Genomic DNA, 20336 nt, shown 5'->3' on the forward strand with positions numbered 1-20336 from the left:
GGCCACAGTTCAAACTAAGGTGATATATTAAACCGTTGCATATGAACTCATACAGCATAAAATGCCATCCTGCTTTCTGGAAGAATAGCCAAAACCTTGGTGCAGGAAAGCATTTTTACCCCTCTGGAGAAGTTTTAGAGCTTTTCGTTCTTCAGCACATTTCAGAAGTGGGCTGAAGTGACTGTCATTATACTCAAGTCAGCACTAGGAAGTGCTACTGCACTGTTGAGTGAAAAAGGATTTATCCCGTCTGGGGCTCTGAGCGTACAAAATCTCCAATGTGGTTTGGGTACATTTTTTGTATTTTAAACTATTTAAGGACTTACAAGCTGCTCTGTACTCCAGTGTGGGTTTTTCATATAATTTACTTTTGTTGTGTCAATGAATATAGGCTCCAATTAGCATTTTCTTCTTTAAAGAGCTTACAAAAATTTCAGTGGTCTGACAATACGTCAGAATATGGGCTCCAAAGAAAGTGTATTTGCTTTGACAAGCTCTTGTTTCTGAACCCTAATCAAAATTTTATTGAGTTTATAATGAAATCCCATTGGTGAATTCTGGAAGTTGGTTGCAATGCAATTTTAATGAGCTCCCCACAAATACATCGTCCTTACATAATTGGTGGATACAGACACTGAATAATTTACAAGTGGAATTATTAAAGAGATCAGATGTTTACAGGCAGCTTTTCAAATATAATTCCCACAGTTCTATAAATAGGAAAGTTCATTAGAAATACTGGGATTTGTAAAATATCTAATTTCAACTAAAAGATATGCTAATAAAGTACTATACAAACTGAGGGACTTCAGTACAATTTCCTTGTGAGTTTTATACTTTAAACTGTCTACAACCCAAGGATATCTCAATGTATAAATACCATTTAGCCTGGAAAAGATGCTTTTTGCCTCTTAACCACCTTCCTGTACTTCAGCAATTAAGTCTTCGTTCTCTAGGTTTGATGATCAACAGCAATTAAAAATTGTCTAGGTTAAAAAAAATCAATACTTAAAAATGTTTCATATACCTTTCATCACTGAAGCACTTGACAATGTAACATAACTATACAAAACATAAGAATGTGTCACAGAACAGTGAGTTCTTCCTAATAAAGTCTATTATTTCAGGACTGAATTTCTACTTTTTTGGAAAGCTTTTCAGCCTGCACATAAATGTGTTAGTCCTATTTGCATGCTTTCGCGAGTGTGTGAAATTTCCATTTTAAATAGCAGACTGGAATAATTTTGCATTGATAAGCTCAAAGACAGTAATTTGTCAGAATTATTTCATTTTACATGAATGATTTTGTTTTACATTTTACATTCTACAGCTCAAGTAGAATTTCTACAATAAAATAGTGGAAACTAATATTTTTCTGATAGCTTGAAAAATGAAACTGAAATTTCAAATCAGCAGTTGATTTTGGTTGCATTCTCATTTCATGTTTTAATACGTACTTTTCTACTTAATCCAATCTTACTCTATTCTCTGGGCCCAAACTGCAGTGCCAACTTCCAGGCATCATTCCTGCAAGGCCACTGACAAGGCTGTGTTAGGGCTAACCTGGGAGTCAGGCTGATCCTCTGGGCACACTGGGGCACACTGGGCTGCAGATGGGACGGATCCCAGAGGATACAGCTCTTTCCACTCCTGGGCATGCAGGTGCCTGCACAGTGTTTGCTGTTTGGGGCTTACTATGCACAGGGACCCTTGGACAGTTCTTTGCACCTTTTTGTCTGCTGAACTCAGCAATAAACCTTATTGAAGGGATAGTGGGAATATTTACTGAGAAATGTCATATAAATGCAAGAAACAGACTCCAAGCATCAGTCACTGTCTGCCAGCAGGGTTCAGTGCAAGTGCCCAGAACATTAAGCCTCCCAACACAAACAATCGAAGGTGGTTTGCAGCCAATAAATACTAATAACAGTGCAGGTTTTTCATATAATTTCTGACTCTCTGCTTTTTTGCAGCTGAACATTGGTTGCACCAACCAGTACAGCAGCTCTGCCCCCGTTCTGCTGCAGTACTCACACGATGCTGGGCTCTTCTGGTCGCTGGTGAAGGAGGGCTGCTACCCCACATCCCCAGGCATGAAGGGCTGCGAGGGGAGCTCCCGTGAGCTCAGCGAGCCCTCGGTGTACCACACTGGAGACTTTGAGGACTGGACAAGAATTACTATTGTTATCCCCAGGTCACTTGCAGCCAGGTACTGTGCATTGTAAACCAGTGATGCCAGTGGGACCCGTGGATTAGCTGATATAGCTGCTTCTAGAATGGTACATTAGAATAAAAGCAGTGTTAAAATACGGCAGATCTGGGAAAAATATACTGTGCTGCCCAAAGCAGCAAGAATTTTCCATTTTAAAGGTGTCAGATTGGTCTATAATAAATAATTAAATGACAAAGCAGTGAGAAACCCAGCAAATTTTAATTTGACATCAATCCCTTCATTGCCTTTATCCATATCAGTTAGGTCAGAGGCACCAGCAAGAGAGTAATAAGTCACGTGAATTAAATAAGCCATTTGAACAGGATTAATTCCAGTTACCACTGGGCAAAGAAATCTTAGCAAGGTATTTGAGCTGATGCATAATGTGCTGTGTCACTGAAGGCAGCCGTGACAGCCAGAGGCAAAGGAGGGAAGAATGGTAGTTTGCAAGCACAACCTCAGCATAAGATTGATACAAATGAGAAAACATCCGATGGTGGAAGACACAAATATACCTTGAAATCAGGAGGCTTTTCTCCATCTTATCTGGTTTTGGCTGAAGTTTCTCGCTCCCCTTACTCTGTCTTACTCCAGCAGTAAAACACCCCAATCTGATTTGCTGGATGCACCAAATGCTGCCAGCACAACCACCCCACCAGGCCCCTGGCCATGTCCCCCTGCCTCCTGCCTCTTTCTTTCCAGGCAGCTTCTCTAGGGCTGCCTCTGGTTTTCTGACACATCGTCCTGCCACAGGCTCCACATCCTCAATCCCATTTGAGTGTGTGGCTTATTTTGTATCAGGGGAGCCAGTGCCTCTGCCGCAAGGACTTGAAATAGCACTGTGTACCATAACAAGTTTGTCTTTTCTTCAGTAATTAGCCAATAAAGGCAGGTGCCAAATTGCACAGATCTGACACCAGCTGATTTGATTTACCCAAAACAAGCAGGGCAGAATCAATAGCAGCAATCTGTTTGGCATTATGTTCAGTAATGTGATCAGGAATAAGAAGCTCATGCTAATACATTAAAAATGTAAGTATTGTGACTGCAATGAGTGTCTTGGCATGTTGAGAACTGAGTTTGTTGAGGGTCGCTTAGGAAATCATGGTTCGTGGGTCAACCAGAGAGCATCCCATTTCATTATTTGGTACAGAGCATGAGCACGATGATCACCTACCTACCAAATCCCAGTGCACAGCAAAAAAGAAAAAGCAAAAGGATTATTACATTTTGGGCAGAGTAGCAAGGAGGATCTTAGTTAATCCATTATATTGGCAGTGAGATTTTAAATCTGTTCCCCTCTCTGTAGCGCCTGTAAAATTATTCAGCTAAAAGTTAAAGACTGGAAATTAATATCCAAAATATTTCTTCTTCAACAAGTCTCCTATCCAGTGGGTCACAGTTGTGGGCAGAGTGGGAGCTTCAGACAAAGTTTACTAAAGAAGCCCTCTCAATGATTCATGAGGTCAAGAAAGGATCCCAGTGCTTTCTAAACTCCTTTTCAGAGAGGAGCCTGGGTGCAGCTGGATCCAATCTTAGCCCCAGACTTTGTTAATGGTTTAGGTCCAAAGGATTATACAGGTATAACTGAATTTCTACACAGCTTTGTCCTGCAGGATTAAAATGGCAAACTAGATCTATTTATAGAAATATTTTTATTTATTATGGTAACAATTAGGCAAGAAGATCTTAATCAGAATTATTTGCTACACAGTGTTGGAGTTACAGCAACTATTATAATGTAGTGCACTATGAAGCAACATTGAAGCAATTGTATTAAAGTAATTGTATTGAAGCTAGCAAAAACAATTATTAAGTACAGATTGATGTTACTCACCCATACAATGATCGTGGGCAAATTTCTTGCTCAGCCTTGAGGATTAACCTTGAGGGGCATCCCCACCCAAGGGAGGAATCTCCACCCACTCCAAGAAAGGGTATGTCAGAAGACCCTGCCATTAAAATTTGGGCTAGGCTTTTATAGTAGGAAGTGATTGACTGTCAATCATGTCTCTGGGCGAGCTGTGTCAGCTCAGCAGCCTTAGATAAGTTATTAGTAATATCACTTGTTTGTTCTTTCATCCGTGTTTTACCAGGTCTACCACATCTCCACCTCACTATCAGGATGTTTAGCTTTGGGATTGATGGGTCAGACTGGTTTCAGCATGTAAGACATGTTCTTTGCCATTCCATTTAGAAAGTGGCTTTTTTTCTTGTAACCAACTAGCTTAAAGTTCTTTTACTCAAAAGTGTGCAATCCTGTAACAAACTCTGCACTGCTGCTACTACTGAGTTGCTTTCAAAAGTATTGTAAGAAATGGAGTTGAGGGATTTTAACATTTAATTAGCAGTTCAGGTTGAACCAAGTAGTAAAAAAAGCATCTTCAAAGTCACATCTAGTGATAAAACCATGTATTTGTTCTTTGCATCACACTGATGGATACGGGCCAGAGAAACAGAGGAAGTCAAAATGCAGCCAAAAGGTCTGGAAGAAATATCCTGAAGCAATGTAACACAAAATGTAGGATGACAGAAATACAGGCATCCTATTTGCAAGTGGCTAGTTTAGGAAAAGGTCCTTTTAATCTTAAGCAAGGAGTAGTAGCTGTTGAAGCTGGGAGTAGTAATACCATTGTTTTTTCTCTGCAGTAAGACTCGATTCCGCTGGATCCAGGAGAGCAGCTCCCACAAGAGCGTGCCTCCTTTCGGCTTGGACGGCGTCTACATCTCTGAGCCTTGCCCCAACTACTGCAGCGGCCACGGGGACTGCATCTCAGGGGTCTGCTTCTGTGACCTGGGCTACACGGGTAAGACAACCCTCTTCAGGTGGGATTACAGCAAGCACTGGCTGAGTTAAAGCTGTAAATCTGGCCTCTTGTTTTCCTCTCCAATATTCTAGAAAAATACATGATGACATATATTGCGTGGGCTGCCAACAGGAATCTTTTTTGTTTTGTTAAATAAAATTCAGCGCAGGCAAAGCAGAGCAGCTGAAGGCAGCGGACACCGTTGATGTTTCTGGCAACCACAATCTTTGAACATCACCATCTGTATGAATGGGAAGGGACTAGAAATAAAAGAGAAAACAAAATAAAATATTATAAACTGAAAAGTCTGCTTAAAAGCCTTTGGATCGTCTTCAAAAAAATCGTTGCCATTTTTGAGTCCCCTGGCCATCAGATGGCACGGGACCAGGAGGGAACATATGTTCTGACAGGCCCTTCTGTGGAAAATTCTGCTCACTTGTGGTTTCAGGGGCTTTTATTCTGAAATAGAAAAAAACCCAAAATGCAAACCCTGTGAAAGAAAAATGATTGACACAACCAGTTGCACACTGCACTCTTTTCAACCCTCAACCAACAAAGCAGTAAGCTAACACCTTTTGTTCCATTTTTCTAAAATTAAATAAAAGGATAATATTTTTCTGCTTGCAAAAAAAGTGCCTTATCAACATAAAGAGTGAGTATTTTTCAACTAGTGAAATAAGCCATCTTAGAGTTCAGAGGAAGAGAGCTTATTCTTGCTAGAGAATTGTAAAGTGGCTTTAAAAAGGTACAACCCAGTCATCGGGGCATTTTCTTAGAAAATCCTGGTGCTTTGTCACATATGGATGCAACTGAACCATGTGCCAGTGTACTGTATCTGACCCTTATTCTGTCCAGCAGTTTCACCAAAGGATCTCCCTCTTTTTTTTTCTTGAAGCATCACATGGAACCTGTGTGTCTAACGTGCCTAATCACAGTGAGATGTTCGACAGGTTTGAGAGGAAGCTAAGCCCTCTCTGGTACAAGATAACAGGAGGTCAGGTTGGGACAGGCTGTGGTGTGCTCAGCGATGGAAAATCCCTGTACTTCAATGGACCTGGCAAAAGGGAGGCAAGGACTGTTCCCCTGGACACCACAAATATCAGGTCAGTGCTCAGCTCTGCTGCTTACAGTTGCCTGTGTACTCAAGTTCTCTGTTCTGCCCTGCTGCAAGGGTGGATATGAGAAGGCAGGAAATGTTTTTTTCTGGTAATCATAACCTGTACGAGAACTCTACTTTTTTTGTTCATTCTGGTGTAATATTTCCTTTTTTTGAAAGAGAATACTTAGGTTAGAAACAGTGGAATAGCAGCATAAAATAACATAAAATATTAACTCTCTATCCTTCTGAGAAGATAGTTTGCATTGTATTCTAAGGCAGAAGACATGGCCTTGAGAATGCACAAAACCTAAGACTCTGCCTGAGAGTCTTAGCTGGAGAGAAAAGCTCCTTTTCCCCTGACTGTGTTGAATTGGAGGCATGATGATGGTATAGCAAGGAGCTGTTGTTTATTTGCCAGATGTTGTGAAACACTCCACTTGTCAGAAGTGTTAAGGAATGGAATGGGAATTGTTTCTGCGTAGCCAAGAGGCTAACAAGCCTTCACCTCTCTCCCTGCTGCTACTGAATCCTGCTCCATTGGTAGCAATTATCCTCTTCTCTCAAATTGCCTAGCTGATTAATGTAATTAGGATGAACAAAGGGCTGTTAATTCTAACCACTGTTTAGCTTGGAGTTTGCTGCTGCTTCGTCCAGTCTCATGAGAGATTAGGCACCTGAAACCTTGAGCACCCTACAATTTTGGCAGTTAGCTTAATAAAATATATTTCTCCTGACAAATACTGCTCTCAGAGTAAGAAATGCCATGATTTGCTCCATTACTGAATTTATGCAATCACTCAGCAAAGACTGGCCTGGTTGCTGTGATCACTCTCCAGCTCAGGCAAGCAGGGCTCTGTAGGGCAGTGTGGGGGCTGTGGGTTTGGGGACATCCTCAGCTGCTCCCTGGCACTGCACAGCACTGCACCACCTGCCTTTATTCTGTCCCTTGTGTGTCTGACAAATATGTGTCATAGTTACATAATTATGTAAATTAGTTATTAATTAAACTAATTAATTGTTTGACAAATATGCTTTGGACAAGTACATGTTTGCCCTGGAACTCTGGGAAGATGCAAGCACTTCTATTCCACTGTCTTCAAATCTTGTGTTATTAATCCTGGGAAGCATTATATTGGAAGTAGTCTAGACTACTTCATTAAAAGTCTACATTCAAAACAGTATTTTTGCATTATTCCTTCTTCCATGGAGAAATATTTTTATAAAGAAAAGTATTTCCTTTAGTTTTAATATTACTTTGAAAACCACTTTTTATCCCAGATATTCATATTTATAGCTTTCCATTTTTGTAAAATTTGAACCATTTTAAAAGCCAAAAGAAGTTTCAAAATTCTGAGCAATGCTCTTTCTTGATATTTTTAATATACCACTGCTTCTCTTTTGCACAAGAATATGGTTATCTGGTGTCTTAAAACTGCCTCAGAAACATAAATGGCCAGAGAGACACTTCGTAAGAGCAACTAAGATCTCTATTCTGACCACATGCTCACAATGTGACCTGCTCTCCTGCTGGAACTGATTGTTATGTCAAAATAAATCAGTACTTTATTTGTTTTGTAAGCATCACAGTGAGCAGATTAACTCCCTTGAACAGTTCAAGCTCGAAGCCACATCCCTGGGCTGTTTGCTAGACTGAACATAGTGGTCATCTCAAACCCAAATGGGACTAATGTGGATTTTTTGCGCTCTTCAGTGTGTGCTCAAAGGTAGTAGCCACCAGATGCTGCTTGACCAGAACATGGACTTAGATTACAGCAATTACCCCAGGCTGCTTTTGAGTTCAGAGGAGAGAACAGCTTCAAAAGGGCAACACAACTCATCCTGAAATAGCAGCTAGCAAAGGCCAGTGTTTTTTCTTCTGGAAACACATATTTCTTTCTTTCATTAGTTGTAAGGCAGCCTGGGTTGGCCGTGTATAACTCAGATATTCAGCCTCAGACATCTTGCCCTGAACAGATGCATCCTACTTAAATGTTTGAGGCCATCCATAGCATTAACTGGGTCTTTTTCTCTAGAAGCAAGGGCACACTAAGTTTGTGAGAGTGTGAAGGGTTAACTGAAAGGCCCATACGCTAAAAAGAAAATAATTCCTCAGCCTAGAAATTTTTTTCATTATTGGAGCTAAAATTAATGTCACTTGAAAGGGGAGATTAAAGGGAAGTACTTTTTCCCATTTTGGTATTACTTTTTGCATTCAATAATGCCTTGCATAGAATTCAGTTATCTTATTAGGGGTCATCTTAGCCCCTGCACAGTTCTCTTTTATTTTTGCAAGGGTTTTTTGGTTGGGAGGTTTTGGTGACTGAGTAAACAGCAGGAAAATAGGCCTTGAAAGACATACTGTCAGATATGTGGATTGAGGGTTGTGAATAGGAAGGCTGAAACTCCTGCAGTAGATTTTTAAGCTGCTTATTTTTCAGGTTAATAGTGTTTTCCCAGACCTTTTAAGATCTTGTTTTGTTAAATCATGCATGGAAGAGCCTGACTGAAAACTTGAAAAATATTGCAAGACACTAAATTTTTATTTTCATTCTGAATTCCTGCAGATCTACCTATGCATGTTCCCTACCACCAGTTACAGCTTTTTGAATGTAAAATGTAAATTTGATGTAAGGAATGTACGGATTTTTTTTTTCTTTTTTTGAAGTACAAAGACTCTTTTCTCTTTCACCCTTCTCTTCCTAGCAGAATGTGGTCCATGGGGGCTTGGTGTCCCTGGTTTGCTGTACACCAAAAGGGTTGAGATTTGCCAGCCTGAGGTGTGTGGTGCTACCCAGGGGAGCAGCCCAACAGGGCACTGCCACACCCAGGTGTCACACTCAGGGCACTTCGAACTAAAGCTTGTCCCTGGGAGCCAATGACCATAAACAACCACTCGAATTTTAGTTTATACATTAAGTGATATCATAATCTTAGCTTTGTTTGTCCTATTGCCTCCTTATTCCTTTATATGATTGACTACACCCCAGATATTAGGAGAATGTCATGTAGAGCTAAGGGAGCTGTAAGTGTCAAAGTTATTTCACCCAGACGATTTTTTTTTTGCTCTACACTTCAGAAATCCCCTGGAGTCTCTCCATCCCTTCCGTATTGCGTGGCCCAACACACCAAAGGCACAATTTCACCAGCAGTATTTCCATCCTTCTGACTGACAATGTAATACATGGATGCATTTTGGTTGCTGATGAGCTCCTGCCTCCCATTTTGATGGCCTGTGAGACTCTTGACTATCTGTTCAGTGGGAGCATTTGCACACAGTTCCTACCTGGCAGCTAGAAACAAACCATGGAATATATATATATATTTTTGTTCCAAGTGGTGACATCTGGCTTGTTAGCTGACCTAGCTCCCATCTGCTTTACAGGCTCCATTGCTAATGATTGTGCAACCATCCCAGGGAGCTTTATAGGTCAGACACTTAGAGATCAGATGGGCTGATTCACCCCTCTGCAAAAAGGGTTTCTTAGTCTTTGGTTTTGCTTTTTAACGATCTTGACACTTGGCAAGAATAAAAGAATTTCATCACAGGACTGTAAATCTATTCACCTCTGAGGCTTCTGTGTAGTTTCATTGCCTGAATACTTCTCCAACAGCAGAGCTGCAGCAAACAAATAGAACTTACCTGGCTAAATGTTGTGTAGTACTGTGACCCTGACTAGTCTTGAGCTATCTGTGGGGTTATCTTAGCAATGAGATTGATGAGGATATTCTGGCTTGTCCTAGACCCGATGGATATACAAAACATGTCAGACAGTAGATTTTGATAACAGAACTGGAACGTGGCTGGATTTAGAATCAGAATTATGATACTGTGTATGTAACAGTGGATGAGGGAAATTGGAATCCTGTCTGCATTTTACTGGCTCTGGCTGTAGTCATGTAGCTTGTCTGTGATTTTACCAAAATTACTACAAATTAGGACCAAATCCTCTAAAGCAAAAAGAGTTATCCTTGTGGGAGATTATTTGAGTGGCAAAAATGCACCTCAATATTTATATTTTAAATAAAGAAGTTATCTACATGCAATAGAATTAATGAAGCCTGATTTTCTATCATCCTAATTTAAAAACTGGCCGGGAAGCAAGGAGGAGCATGCAAAAGCTCATCCTGGGGTTGTGAGTCCAGGTTCTCCGCTCTGCTCAGGTGCTGTTTTGGGTATGCAATGGAGACAACTTGTGAAGAATGTGCAGATTAGGGGGTGGTGGCATTCTCAGTCATCTCAATGCTCTTTACCTTAGTTATGACCCAGTAAGACTCAGATGGATGCCTGAGACATGCATTGAAATTTGGTGAGTGAGCAGCAGGACATTAATTGAAATTAATTGTTGTTAAATTGCACAATAGTGTGTATCTAAGAGGAAATATAAACTACTCTAAAACCACAGAGTCACAATAATAAACACAAGCTCAGCAGGGATACTATGGCATGGCTGCAGATTGGGGGAAAAAAATTAACAGTATTTTGGAGCAGAACGATGGAATAATACTTAATTCAAATACAGCTAAACAGCAGATGTTCCAGACTAATCCAGAGTTCTGTCAACAAAACCAGAAATCCTGTCTCAAGGAGTTTTGTGGCATCAGAAGGATTGCAGGAAGTAGTTTTGGGAAAAATTGAAGACATGGAAAAATGTTCATGCAGAGACTCAGATGCAACGGTTGCCATGGTTTACAGTAGAAAGGGATAAGAGAAGGTAGGGAAGTTATAAAAGCACTGACTACAGGACAGGTTGCAAGAAAAGCAGACCAGGCACTTTTTTTTCCCCATTTCATGATGTGAGAACAAGAAAATATTCAATGAAATCATAATGTGTAGGTTCAAAATCAAAGGGCCTACTTCACAAAATCTTCAGTGAACTCATTTCACTGAAAATTGTTTACATCAAGAATTTAAGGGTCTAAAAAGGATTGGTGGTTTAGGAGGATATAAAAATTTTATTACAAGTCTAATGCTGTATTTTAAAGCTTCACCTAATTTCCAGTTACAAGAGGCCAAGGTAAGATCTGATGTAAGAAACAGCTTTGCCTGCTTTGTAGATTTTGCACCTCTTATGTGAGATGGAACTGCTAAATTCTTCTACTCACTCAAAACCACATTTATTAGGCACGGGATTAATAAACCACATCACTTTCTTCTGTCTTGGGTCCTTCACTATTTACCATGCTCACGTTTGATTTCTCTGTGAATATTCCCTAATCAATAAGCCTGGAATAATGACCTAACTGAAAATGCCATTAGTTAAGAGGGGCAAATTATCCTGACTGATCTTGTGGTATCAGAAGATGATTACACTTCTTTTCTATCCTGTGTTTTTTTAAAAGGCTGGTTCAATTTTATGTACAACTTGGAAGCAAGACTGTTGGTAACTCCTGCAGTAGACCAAGAGCCAGGAATGAAGGTAAAGCCCCTTTCCTTTATAATAACCCTTTTTCATTTTGCATCTTCTGCAGTGTTTTTGCCCTTTGCTGCCTATACAAAATCAAAAAGATTTTTATTTTAACATAAATCAATTACCTCCTCAGTTTTCATAAATGTTGCAGAAAGCTATTTACTTTTGATTGATGTTATTATTTGTAATTAGTTACACCAAACATAATGGTGATCCATCTGTAGGAGTAACTGTTGAAGCTGTGATGGTCTAAGAAAGACAACATTCACAAGGCAAGGTGTAATAGCTTTTATTAGACTACTTGATAGTGTTGGAAAACAGGTAAATTTACAATTTACACAGGACTTTTCATTAGGTCTGAAATAAAAGGAATTAAATTCAAGTTCATGATGACTCCATTTTTGACCTGAAGAAGAGTTATGTGCCTGAAAACTTGCTTATCTTCTCAACTACACCAGTGGGTCTAATAAAAAATTGCCTTCCAAACCAAGCTCATGCATGATTTACCCAAAATGCAAAATTATAAAGCTGCAGCTGAAAATTTATTTAGTCTGAATAAATTCATCTCTCCAAGACATCTCCTCTTATTTGACCCACATGCTTAAAGTTACTGGGGTGGAGGACTGATGCTTGTGTTTGAGAAGGTTCAGCATTTTGGGAGCAGATTCCCATGTAAAGTGGTCTGGTTGCATGAAGACAGACCACTGATGTGATAGGTGAGAAGATTTAATTTTCCTCTCAGTATAAATCGTTTAGTGTCAGTGGACTGTTTCCTTTGGCATTTACATTGACTCACTCACTGAGGAAAGCTGTCATCTTGCAGCATGGATTACACCAAGGGTTTGATTCTCCTCTCATTTGCACCAGTATAAGACACAAGAAAATTCCATTATCTTTGAACATACTCCAATATAAAAGAGTTTTAAGAGAAGAAATATACACAGGGGCTTCTTTCTTGTATTACCCCTTTGATGAGCTCTGCTGGGCTTCTGTTGTGTCCTAGTATTTGCCATACTGTGTGTAGGATACAAAGACTATCTTAAATTGTCTAAATATTATGATAATTAATTTCCAAGGATGCTGTGAGCTTGCATACCTAGCAGGAACATTGTGATCCCAGCTATCAGAATTATAACTTAGTCTTCCACATCAACTGCAAGGATATCCAACATGAACTAAATACTGTGTAAAGAAAAATCACTTTATTCCTATCATTTCTGTGGTATGATCATTAGTTTCCCTGAGGGTGTAAAAAAATTGATCCTTTGAGTTCGATGAAGACAGTCAAGATCTCATGTGGCAACTGCTGACCCATGTAACATTTGCAGTAGGACTTTCTCCACAAAATGCTCTGGACCAGGAGATGCCTAAAGAGCGGGGCAGATGTCAAAGGGCCTGTGCACAGGATGGGGGTTGGCAGTTCCTGAGTACAGGGTGAACTGCCACCTCTTTGCTCTGCACAGCCCTCTAACTGCTTTTCTTAATTTTAAATACAGGGCTTGTTGTTCAATACACAAATGACAATGGGATCACCTGGAGTTTGCTGCGAGAGCTGGACTTCATGTCCTACCTGGAGCCCCAGGTTGTTTCCATAGACTTACCCCGCGAGGCCAAGACCCCTGCCACCGCCTTCCGCTGGTGGCAGCCACAACATGGTAAGCAAGGCCATCCTAAAAACTCATTCAGCAGCTTTGTGCAACCCACATGTCAGTGCTACTCGGTATAGACATGTTGTGCAGAGACCTCAGCTTGTGAAAAACATGGTATTTTAAACAGTTGGGTGTTGTAAGAGCATATTTGGGCTTTCCTGAGTCACACTATGGGGATGATTTTTTTTTATAGCATCAAGCTGAAAAGTGGGCTTAAGAGTAAAATTGTTTAAGAGCTAAGTTTAAATCAAAGATGCTGTGATAACAGGGGGAGGGGAAAAGAACACAAAAAATAAAATAAAATAAAATAAAATAAAATAAAATAAAATAAAATAAAACAAAATCAATAAGATTAGAGTTTTTACCTGAGTATAGAGTGACCTGGGATGCCAAATGGCTTACACTCTTTATCTCATTTTTTCTACCTGGTGGCTCCCATCTCACTATTTTAATATCTCCACACTCCAAAGCAGGACCCTCTCCTCCCACCATTTCTGGTGTCCCAGAGCCCAGCTCCCCTGCACCTGCAAAACCACTCAACCACTTCCCACATCCTCAGCTGAAAGTAAAACCCTAGTGCTGACTGATTCCTACAGCCACTGTTAGAGTTCCCACCTCTCATGGGAGCACATTACCACTACTAAAAGTGTCCTGATTAAATGTCTTACCTTTGCACAAAGCAGCAGCTCCTGGATCTGCAAGAAATATAAGGCAATATTCAGAAATATAGCAAAGTACATTTCAACAGCAATTCCTTGGGGAGCAAAGCACATAGCTTACATTCAGGTAATTATGGTAGGCAGCTTCTTAGACATCATTTATCATTTTGATGGCCGATTGTATTCATACATTTTCTTGTATGTGCTGGACTTAATTGTCCTCACTCGGTAAGAGAATAGACAAGACAAGAGGGATATGTTTAGTTAAGAAGACAGTTCCTTTAGTAAAAAGTGCTGAGCAACAACTGGAGCACCACAGACCATCATTCTGTGATGATCATTTGCATTGGTGAGTGGTGCAATGTCCAACCTATTGCTCCCTGTACTTGCCTTGTTGGCATCTGGATGACATCTGTCCCTGCTGAGGGTGATCACTCTTAAGACCACCTGATGGCAGCCCTGTGGCTTCCAGTAAAAGCAAAGTTTTATGACTGGAGGTTGAAATATCACCTTCCACACCAGCACATACAGGTGACAACCACTTCTCTCAAAGATGTTAGTTCCTTCATGGACTATCTTCTGTCTGCCATTCCTCAGCGCAGAGTGGCCCTATCAGCCATGACCCTCATGGTGGCAAGGCAAAACTCCTGGCACATTGCTGCAAGCTCCCAATTTATTGTAAAGGCTTTCCTTCCTCTCCTGTGAGGGCAGTAATCATGCAGTAAGATGTTCTTTTCAGCATGCCAGTAGAAAGGTGAATTGAAATGAAGGCTGTGGAAATGGGCTGGAGATGATGATGAAAGTGAAATGCCTGTAGGCTGGAGAGCAAGAGGAGAAAGATTTCTGGGAAGGAGAACAGCTGTTCTCTAGATATTATCTATATGCAGAGCCTTCAGCATTTTCCTTCATGTTCTATTCGCTTTCATACAAAAGCTATTTTGGGAATTAGACTGAGGCCTTTCCAATTCAGCTGTGGGGATTGGCAGGAAGGTTGTGACCCATAAAATGAAAATCTCCAATCTAGGGGCTCAGGGAGTGTCTCATCCAAACAGAGGGAGAGCATATGATAGCAAAGGCACTGAAGCTAAAGAAATGAAGAGGGAAATACCTGTGTTTATCTGTAATAGAAACATACTCTAGTGTCCAGGTGCATCCTTGAGCAATGTTTTAGTCTTGTTTAACAGCACTCAGTCTATGTGACTGAGCACTGCTCCCTGAGTGAACACAGCATATGAGCACAAAAAACAACTTACAGGGACTCCACTAACCTGTCTGTTCTGGTTTTTGTAGGGAAGCATTCAGCTCAGTGGGCTTTGGACGATGTGCTTATAGGGATGAATGACAGCTCTCAGACTGGCTTCCAGGATAAATTTGATGGAACTGTGGATTTACAAGCAAGCTGGTACAGAATACAAGGAGGTCAAGTAGACATTGACTGCCTGTCTATGGATACAGCTCTGATGTTCAGTGAAAACATTGGTATGTGTCATCAAACTGCTACATTTTCTATTGAGTCTATTCTATCAATTACACATAGATCAAGTTTTACAAGATGGGAGGTATAGACAAATCCAGGTATTTAGTAATCTGCAGGGAAGAGAAGGCTGGAAAAAGGTGAAGATAGAGGTAACAAATTTGAATGATATTACTGAAAGCATATGCTGAAGGTACACTTTGTTGTTGTTGTTTTTCTCTCTTTTCTTAGGAAAACCTCGTTATGCTGAGACTTGGGATTTCCACGTATCAGCCTCCACATTCTTGCAGTTTGAGCTGAGCATGGGTTGCAGCAAGCCATACAGCAACTCCCACAGTGTTCACCTGCAGTATTCCCTAAACAATGGGAGAGACTGGCACCTGGTGACAGAGGAGTGTGTCCCCCCAACAATTGGCTGTCAGCAGTACACCGAGAGCTCCATCTACACTTCAGAAAGATTCCAAAACTGGAAGAGAGTTACTGTCTACCTCCCACCCTCAACCAAGTGAGTGCTGCTCTTCTGTCTGTTTAGCATGACAAAGGTTTTGCTGATCTAATTTGAACAAACATCCCCCGGCTTGGGAATGTTCTGCATGTCTTTTAAATTTTTAAATGTGTGTTGTCATGCCACCAGAATTTTAAATTTCAGTTCAAAATATTTCATCAGCTATAATGTGAACTGTAGGGAATTAAGGAAGTAACAACTTTGATGAGCAAATTCTCGAGTCTTGCCTATAATTTATGACAGTTAAAACAAGAATGCTAAACCAGCTTTTCTAACATTTATGCAATAGGAAGCAAGAATAAATACCCTGTCCCATCCTTTCCTGCAGTAGTGTTTTCTGTTATTGCACATAAGTTGTCATCCAACATTTAGGCGTGTCAGTCACAGCATTCAGTATGTCAGAACATATGTCACTGGACGTGCCACCTCCACCCTTTTGACCGGGAGGAGAGTTCTGCCGACATCCTCAGGTTATCACATGGCTGTAAATGGATGTGGCAGATGTGCTGGCATCCATCTCACTAAAGAAAACCATGCTCTAGTTTAGGAATGACAGGGCATGATGACACTGCTTACCATTGTTCTGAGTAGTTCTGTAATTCTTCAGAGCACCCTACACATTACCTCTGTCCATTTCATCACGCAGAAAATGCAGTGGTAAAAATGGAGATACATTAAATGAACTGGGCCTGGGGTTCACATCTTGGTTTCTAATTCCACAGTTCATTCCAGAGGGCCATACATCATCTTCCAAAGAGGGTTTTTTTTCCAAAATACTTTCCTCATTTGAGGATAACAAGGGAGTCAGCAGTGACAGCAGTGTGTATGCATCTGCATGTTTGTACATATATATTCATACATTTATATATATATATGAACATATATAACCATTGTTTTTCTCTTTACACAACACTTAACATAAATGAACTTTCATTACTTACTTTACTGAAGCAATTTTATTGTTTCCACTCTGCTAGCAACACATGGAGCTGTCAAATGCTAATGGAAGTACTAATTTCTGCTCTACCACTTTGCTGATCAGCAAGTGTCTCAGCAATGTTCTTTCTTGATTATCACTTTGAGCACCTTCCTTTAGAATATGGTGGAATTTTGCCTAAAAGACTAACCTGAGAAATTTAAACTTCCAGTTTCAACTAGAACATGAAGCTTTTTGAAATAAGGGGGCCATGCTTATTAATATGCTTGTCTTGTGACATCCGTGGGATTTTCTTTATTATTTAGCACTTTATGGAGCAGAATTTTGAATCCTGAAATACATTTCCTCTGTTTTTAATAGCTCTCCCAGAACACGGTTCAGATGGATTCAGTACAACTATGCTTCTGGAGTTGATTCTTGGGCTATAGATAATGTGGTCCTGGCTACAGGGTGCCCCTGGATGTGCTCAGGGCACGGCATCTGTGATTCAGGTCATTGCATGTGAGTAGAAAACGGCTTAAGCTGCTTCATGGAAAGGATGTGTTTTATCCAGGCCAGATGGATAATGCCTTTTCTTCCCAATGTGTTGCTAGGTGTGACAGAGGCTTTGGAGGTCCATACTGTGTCCCTGTCCTTCCTCTGCCATCTGTCCTGAAGGACGATTTCAATGGTAACTTGCATCCAGACCTTTGGCCTGAAGTCTACGGTGCTGAGAGGGGAAACCTGAATGGTGATACCATCAAGTCTGGAACAGCTCTCATTTTCAAAGGGGTCAGAGATTGCTTACATTGAAAAAAATGAATGAAAACCAGTAGTTAAAAATAGAAAGTAAATTTTCTCTTGTTAGCTCCATATGCTTACATTGAAGTCTTTTGGCTAGAATTTGACATTTTCATTTTTCTTGTCTTTTCCTAAACATGCACCATGTTTTTTCACAGTTTTTTTTATGAACAAATGAGTTTCATCTCTTTGTTGTGTATTACTTCCATTTGTGGTATAAACTCCTCCTTGACCACCAAAGGAAAGGAATGAAACTCTACACTGAGATTCTTGAAGTGAACTATTTGGAAATATGGTACATATTGCAATCATCTTGAAGTCGCCTGATTGTCTTTTTAGTATTTTGAATAATACAAATTAGTCAGGGCTATAGTCTGTGTAATCAATGTTTATGTAGTTTGCCTGTATTTTACTCAATTCTATCCTTTTGATGCTTTCTAGCTCTTTAAAGACCTTTTTTTGTTGACTGCAGATTTCAAAAGGCCAGGAAATATATTTTCTGAATTTTTCAGTTCTTAACAAAATGCATAATAAAAAGACTTTTTTTCACAAGCATGCAAATTCTCAGCTCGCACAAGTCTTCAGTTGACGCTGTGAACTCAGGTGCCCCCAAAAAGAGAAGTTAAATAATGTTTGGTGTATAAATCAATCCTTTAAATATTTAATTTGCAAAACCTTGACTCCAGGTCAACCTCTTTAGATTATTTAAATCCCAAATCACGAGATGTGAGTTGTCTAAAATTTGCATTGCTTGTTCCTGCAGCTTGTTCCCCTAGGGGAATGGATCTGAGAAAGAGGGAAGCTCTGAGAGGAGGTTTGCCAAACCTGTGCAGAACAGGGACTGGCTCTGGCCCAAGGACCCACAAGAGCAAGCTCATCTGTAGAGATGGACAGGGACTCAGGGGTCCCTATAGGTTCTCCTGTCTGCTCCCTTTCCTTACCAGTCAACAGGTTGCCCCAGAAGAGGATATTTGTACAAAATTTATTTTGAGCTACAAAAAAGAACTCCTAGAGAGGACTGCACGTGCCTGGAAATTAGGGTGCTTGGCCACTGGACAGTTTGCACAAAAAATGAGTGTAGTAGCTTGGACTCAATGTCTAGAGCGGTGTTTGCAGATCCAATCACAGCGCAGCAGTTCAGAGCACAAACTCGGTGAGCTGTGTCTGTACCTGATCATGTTGCTGTGCCTCTGCCAGATCTTGGCTCCCTTTGCCAAGGCTGTCACTGTCCCCATCTTCTGCCTGGGAAAAGGCGTGGTAGAGAGAACTTCCTCTCTTGCTGCCACCAGCAGTCAGTAGCAGACAATATCCAGGTAACAATAAGCTACAGAATATCTTCAATAATGGGAAGGGAACTGGTATTCATATTTTATATTCTGTGTTTGCAGGAAGGACTGAGAATGCTTGTGTCAAGAGATCTAGACTGCACTAATATAGTGTACATCCAGTTTTCATTTAAATTTATTGCCAAAGGTAAGATCACTGTTGATTTACTATCACTTCTCTAGCTTTATTAGTACATAGTAGCAAACAGGAAAGAATACAGATTTATATTTTCTACTTCAGTGTATAGTAGGGATCAACAGTTTATGGTAGATTATATGGGAATTTGTTTGAAATTTTGCATCATCCCTACCTTGCTCCCAGCCTACACAGCTGTCTGTGCAATTCCTAAGGAAAAAGTGAACTGTAGTGACATCAAAAATAGCATAGCTAGTAAAGTCTTTGAGCAGAAGAGAAACAAAACAGCTCAAGATTTTTTAGAGATTTTCCACTATGTTGGGAAAAAATTATCTGGGTTTTTTATGACATAAAATGGTGCCTACAGGAAATTACTTAAGGGACTGATAGGAAACTACAGTGTTTTTCATTTTTCAAGCTTCAGTCCACTGCATTAAAATCTCTTACCATATGACTGCCTAATAGGTATCTTAGAGATAACTGAAACTCCATAATTCTATTTAATTGATATGAAGAATAGTCAGACTTTGCAAGACAAGTTTATGTGTCGGTGTAAATAACTTGTGACAGTTCCTCCAGTACAAGGACTTTCATGCCAATGATTCAGTCTTAGCCTGCTCCAAGGCCCTGCCATCCTTGGCCTTAAAAATTAATTATATCCAGGTCTGAAGTGACATGATGGAGAACCACTAACCTGCTTGAAGGTTTGAGTTACTCCCATGCAATTTCAGAAGGTTTTCCCAGCACTGCGGATAGAATTGGCACTTCCAGGCTGAACTCTGAATGCTGAAACACTCCTCTCCCTTTGGTGTAAAGAAGATAGCTATAGCTTCTATGGTAAGCTCAGTGCTCTGGGACTGGACCCTAACTGACTCAACATTTGCCAACAGCTTGAAAATAGTTTTGAACCCCCTCTTTCTTCCTAAATAAGTATCTTAGACAAATCTCTGTATGGACAAGTGAAAATACAGCTCTTTGTGAATTATTATTGATTTTCTTTAATGGGCATTTAATCATGTATATTGGGCTATTTATTACTGGGTTTGGTACTTTATCAAAAAGAGACAAAACAGTAACAGCCAAAACCACAATATGCCCCAAAATTATAACATGCCAAATATTTCATATTTATAAGGAAACTCTTCGTGAATACGTCTTTTACAAAACTATGCCTGGTAATGTCTCTTCATATGATCACTGAAAAAATATTAAAAAATACAGTGAGTAAAACATTGTTCTTAAGGCAGGAATAGCCAAAGGCTCAAGCCTGGATTTTGCCGCTTCATCCACAAGGAGTAAGACCATGAAACTCCAGGAGAAATTGTTCCTTACTAAATCTATATGA

The 20336-nt window shown here is 40.1% G+C and overlaps 1 protein-coding gene across 1 annotated transcript in view; it reads left to right on the top strand.

Moving 5' to 3' along the window:
* Positions 1-20336, top strand: part of RELN (reelin) — a gene marked incomplete at its 5' end in the record, with an annotated part of 273918 nt that overhangs the window by 207109 nt on the left and 46473 nt on the right. Inside the window, 10 exons of the mRNA XM_082280292.1 lie at positions 1974-2209; positions 4862-5019; positions 5915-6122; positions 11459-11535; positions 13023-13181; positions 15125-15313; positions 15540-15813; positions 17111-17251; positions 17344-17521; positions 18919-19003. Of these exons, the coding sequence (XP_082136418.1) occupies positions 1974-2209; positions 4862-5019; positions 5915-6122; positions 11459-11535; positions 13023-13181; positions 15125-15313; positions 15540-15813; positions 17111-17251; positions 17344-17521; positions 18919-19003 (1705 nt within the window). The remainder of the gene's footprint in view (positions 1-1973; positions 2210-4861; positions 5020-5914; positions 6123-11458; positions 11536-13022; positions 13182-15124; positions 15314-15539; positions 15814-17110; positions 17252-17343; positions 17522-18918; positions 19004-20336) is intronic.

The sequence above is a fragment of the Coloeus monedula genome (genome assembly GCF_965178545.1).
Source record: "Coloeus monedula genome assembly, chromosome: 4".
NCBI classification, from domain to species: Eukaryota; Metazoa; Chordata; class Aves; order Passeriformes; family Corvidae; genus Coloeus; species Coloeus monedula.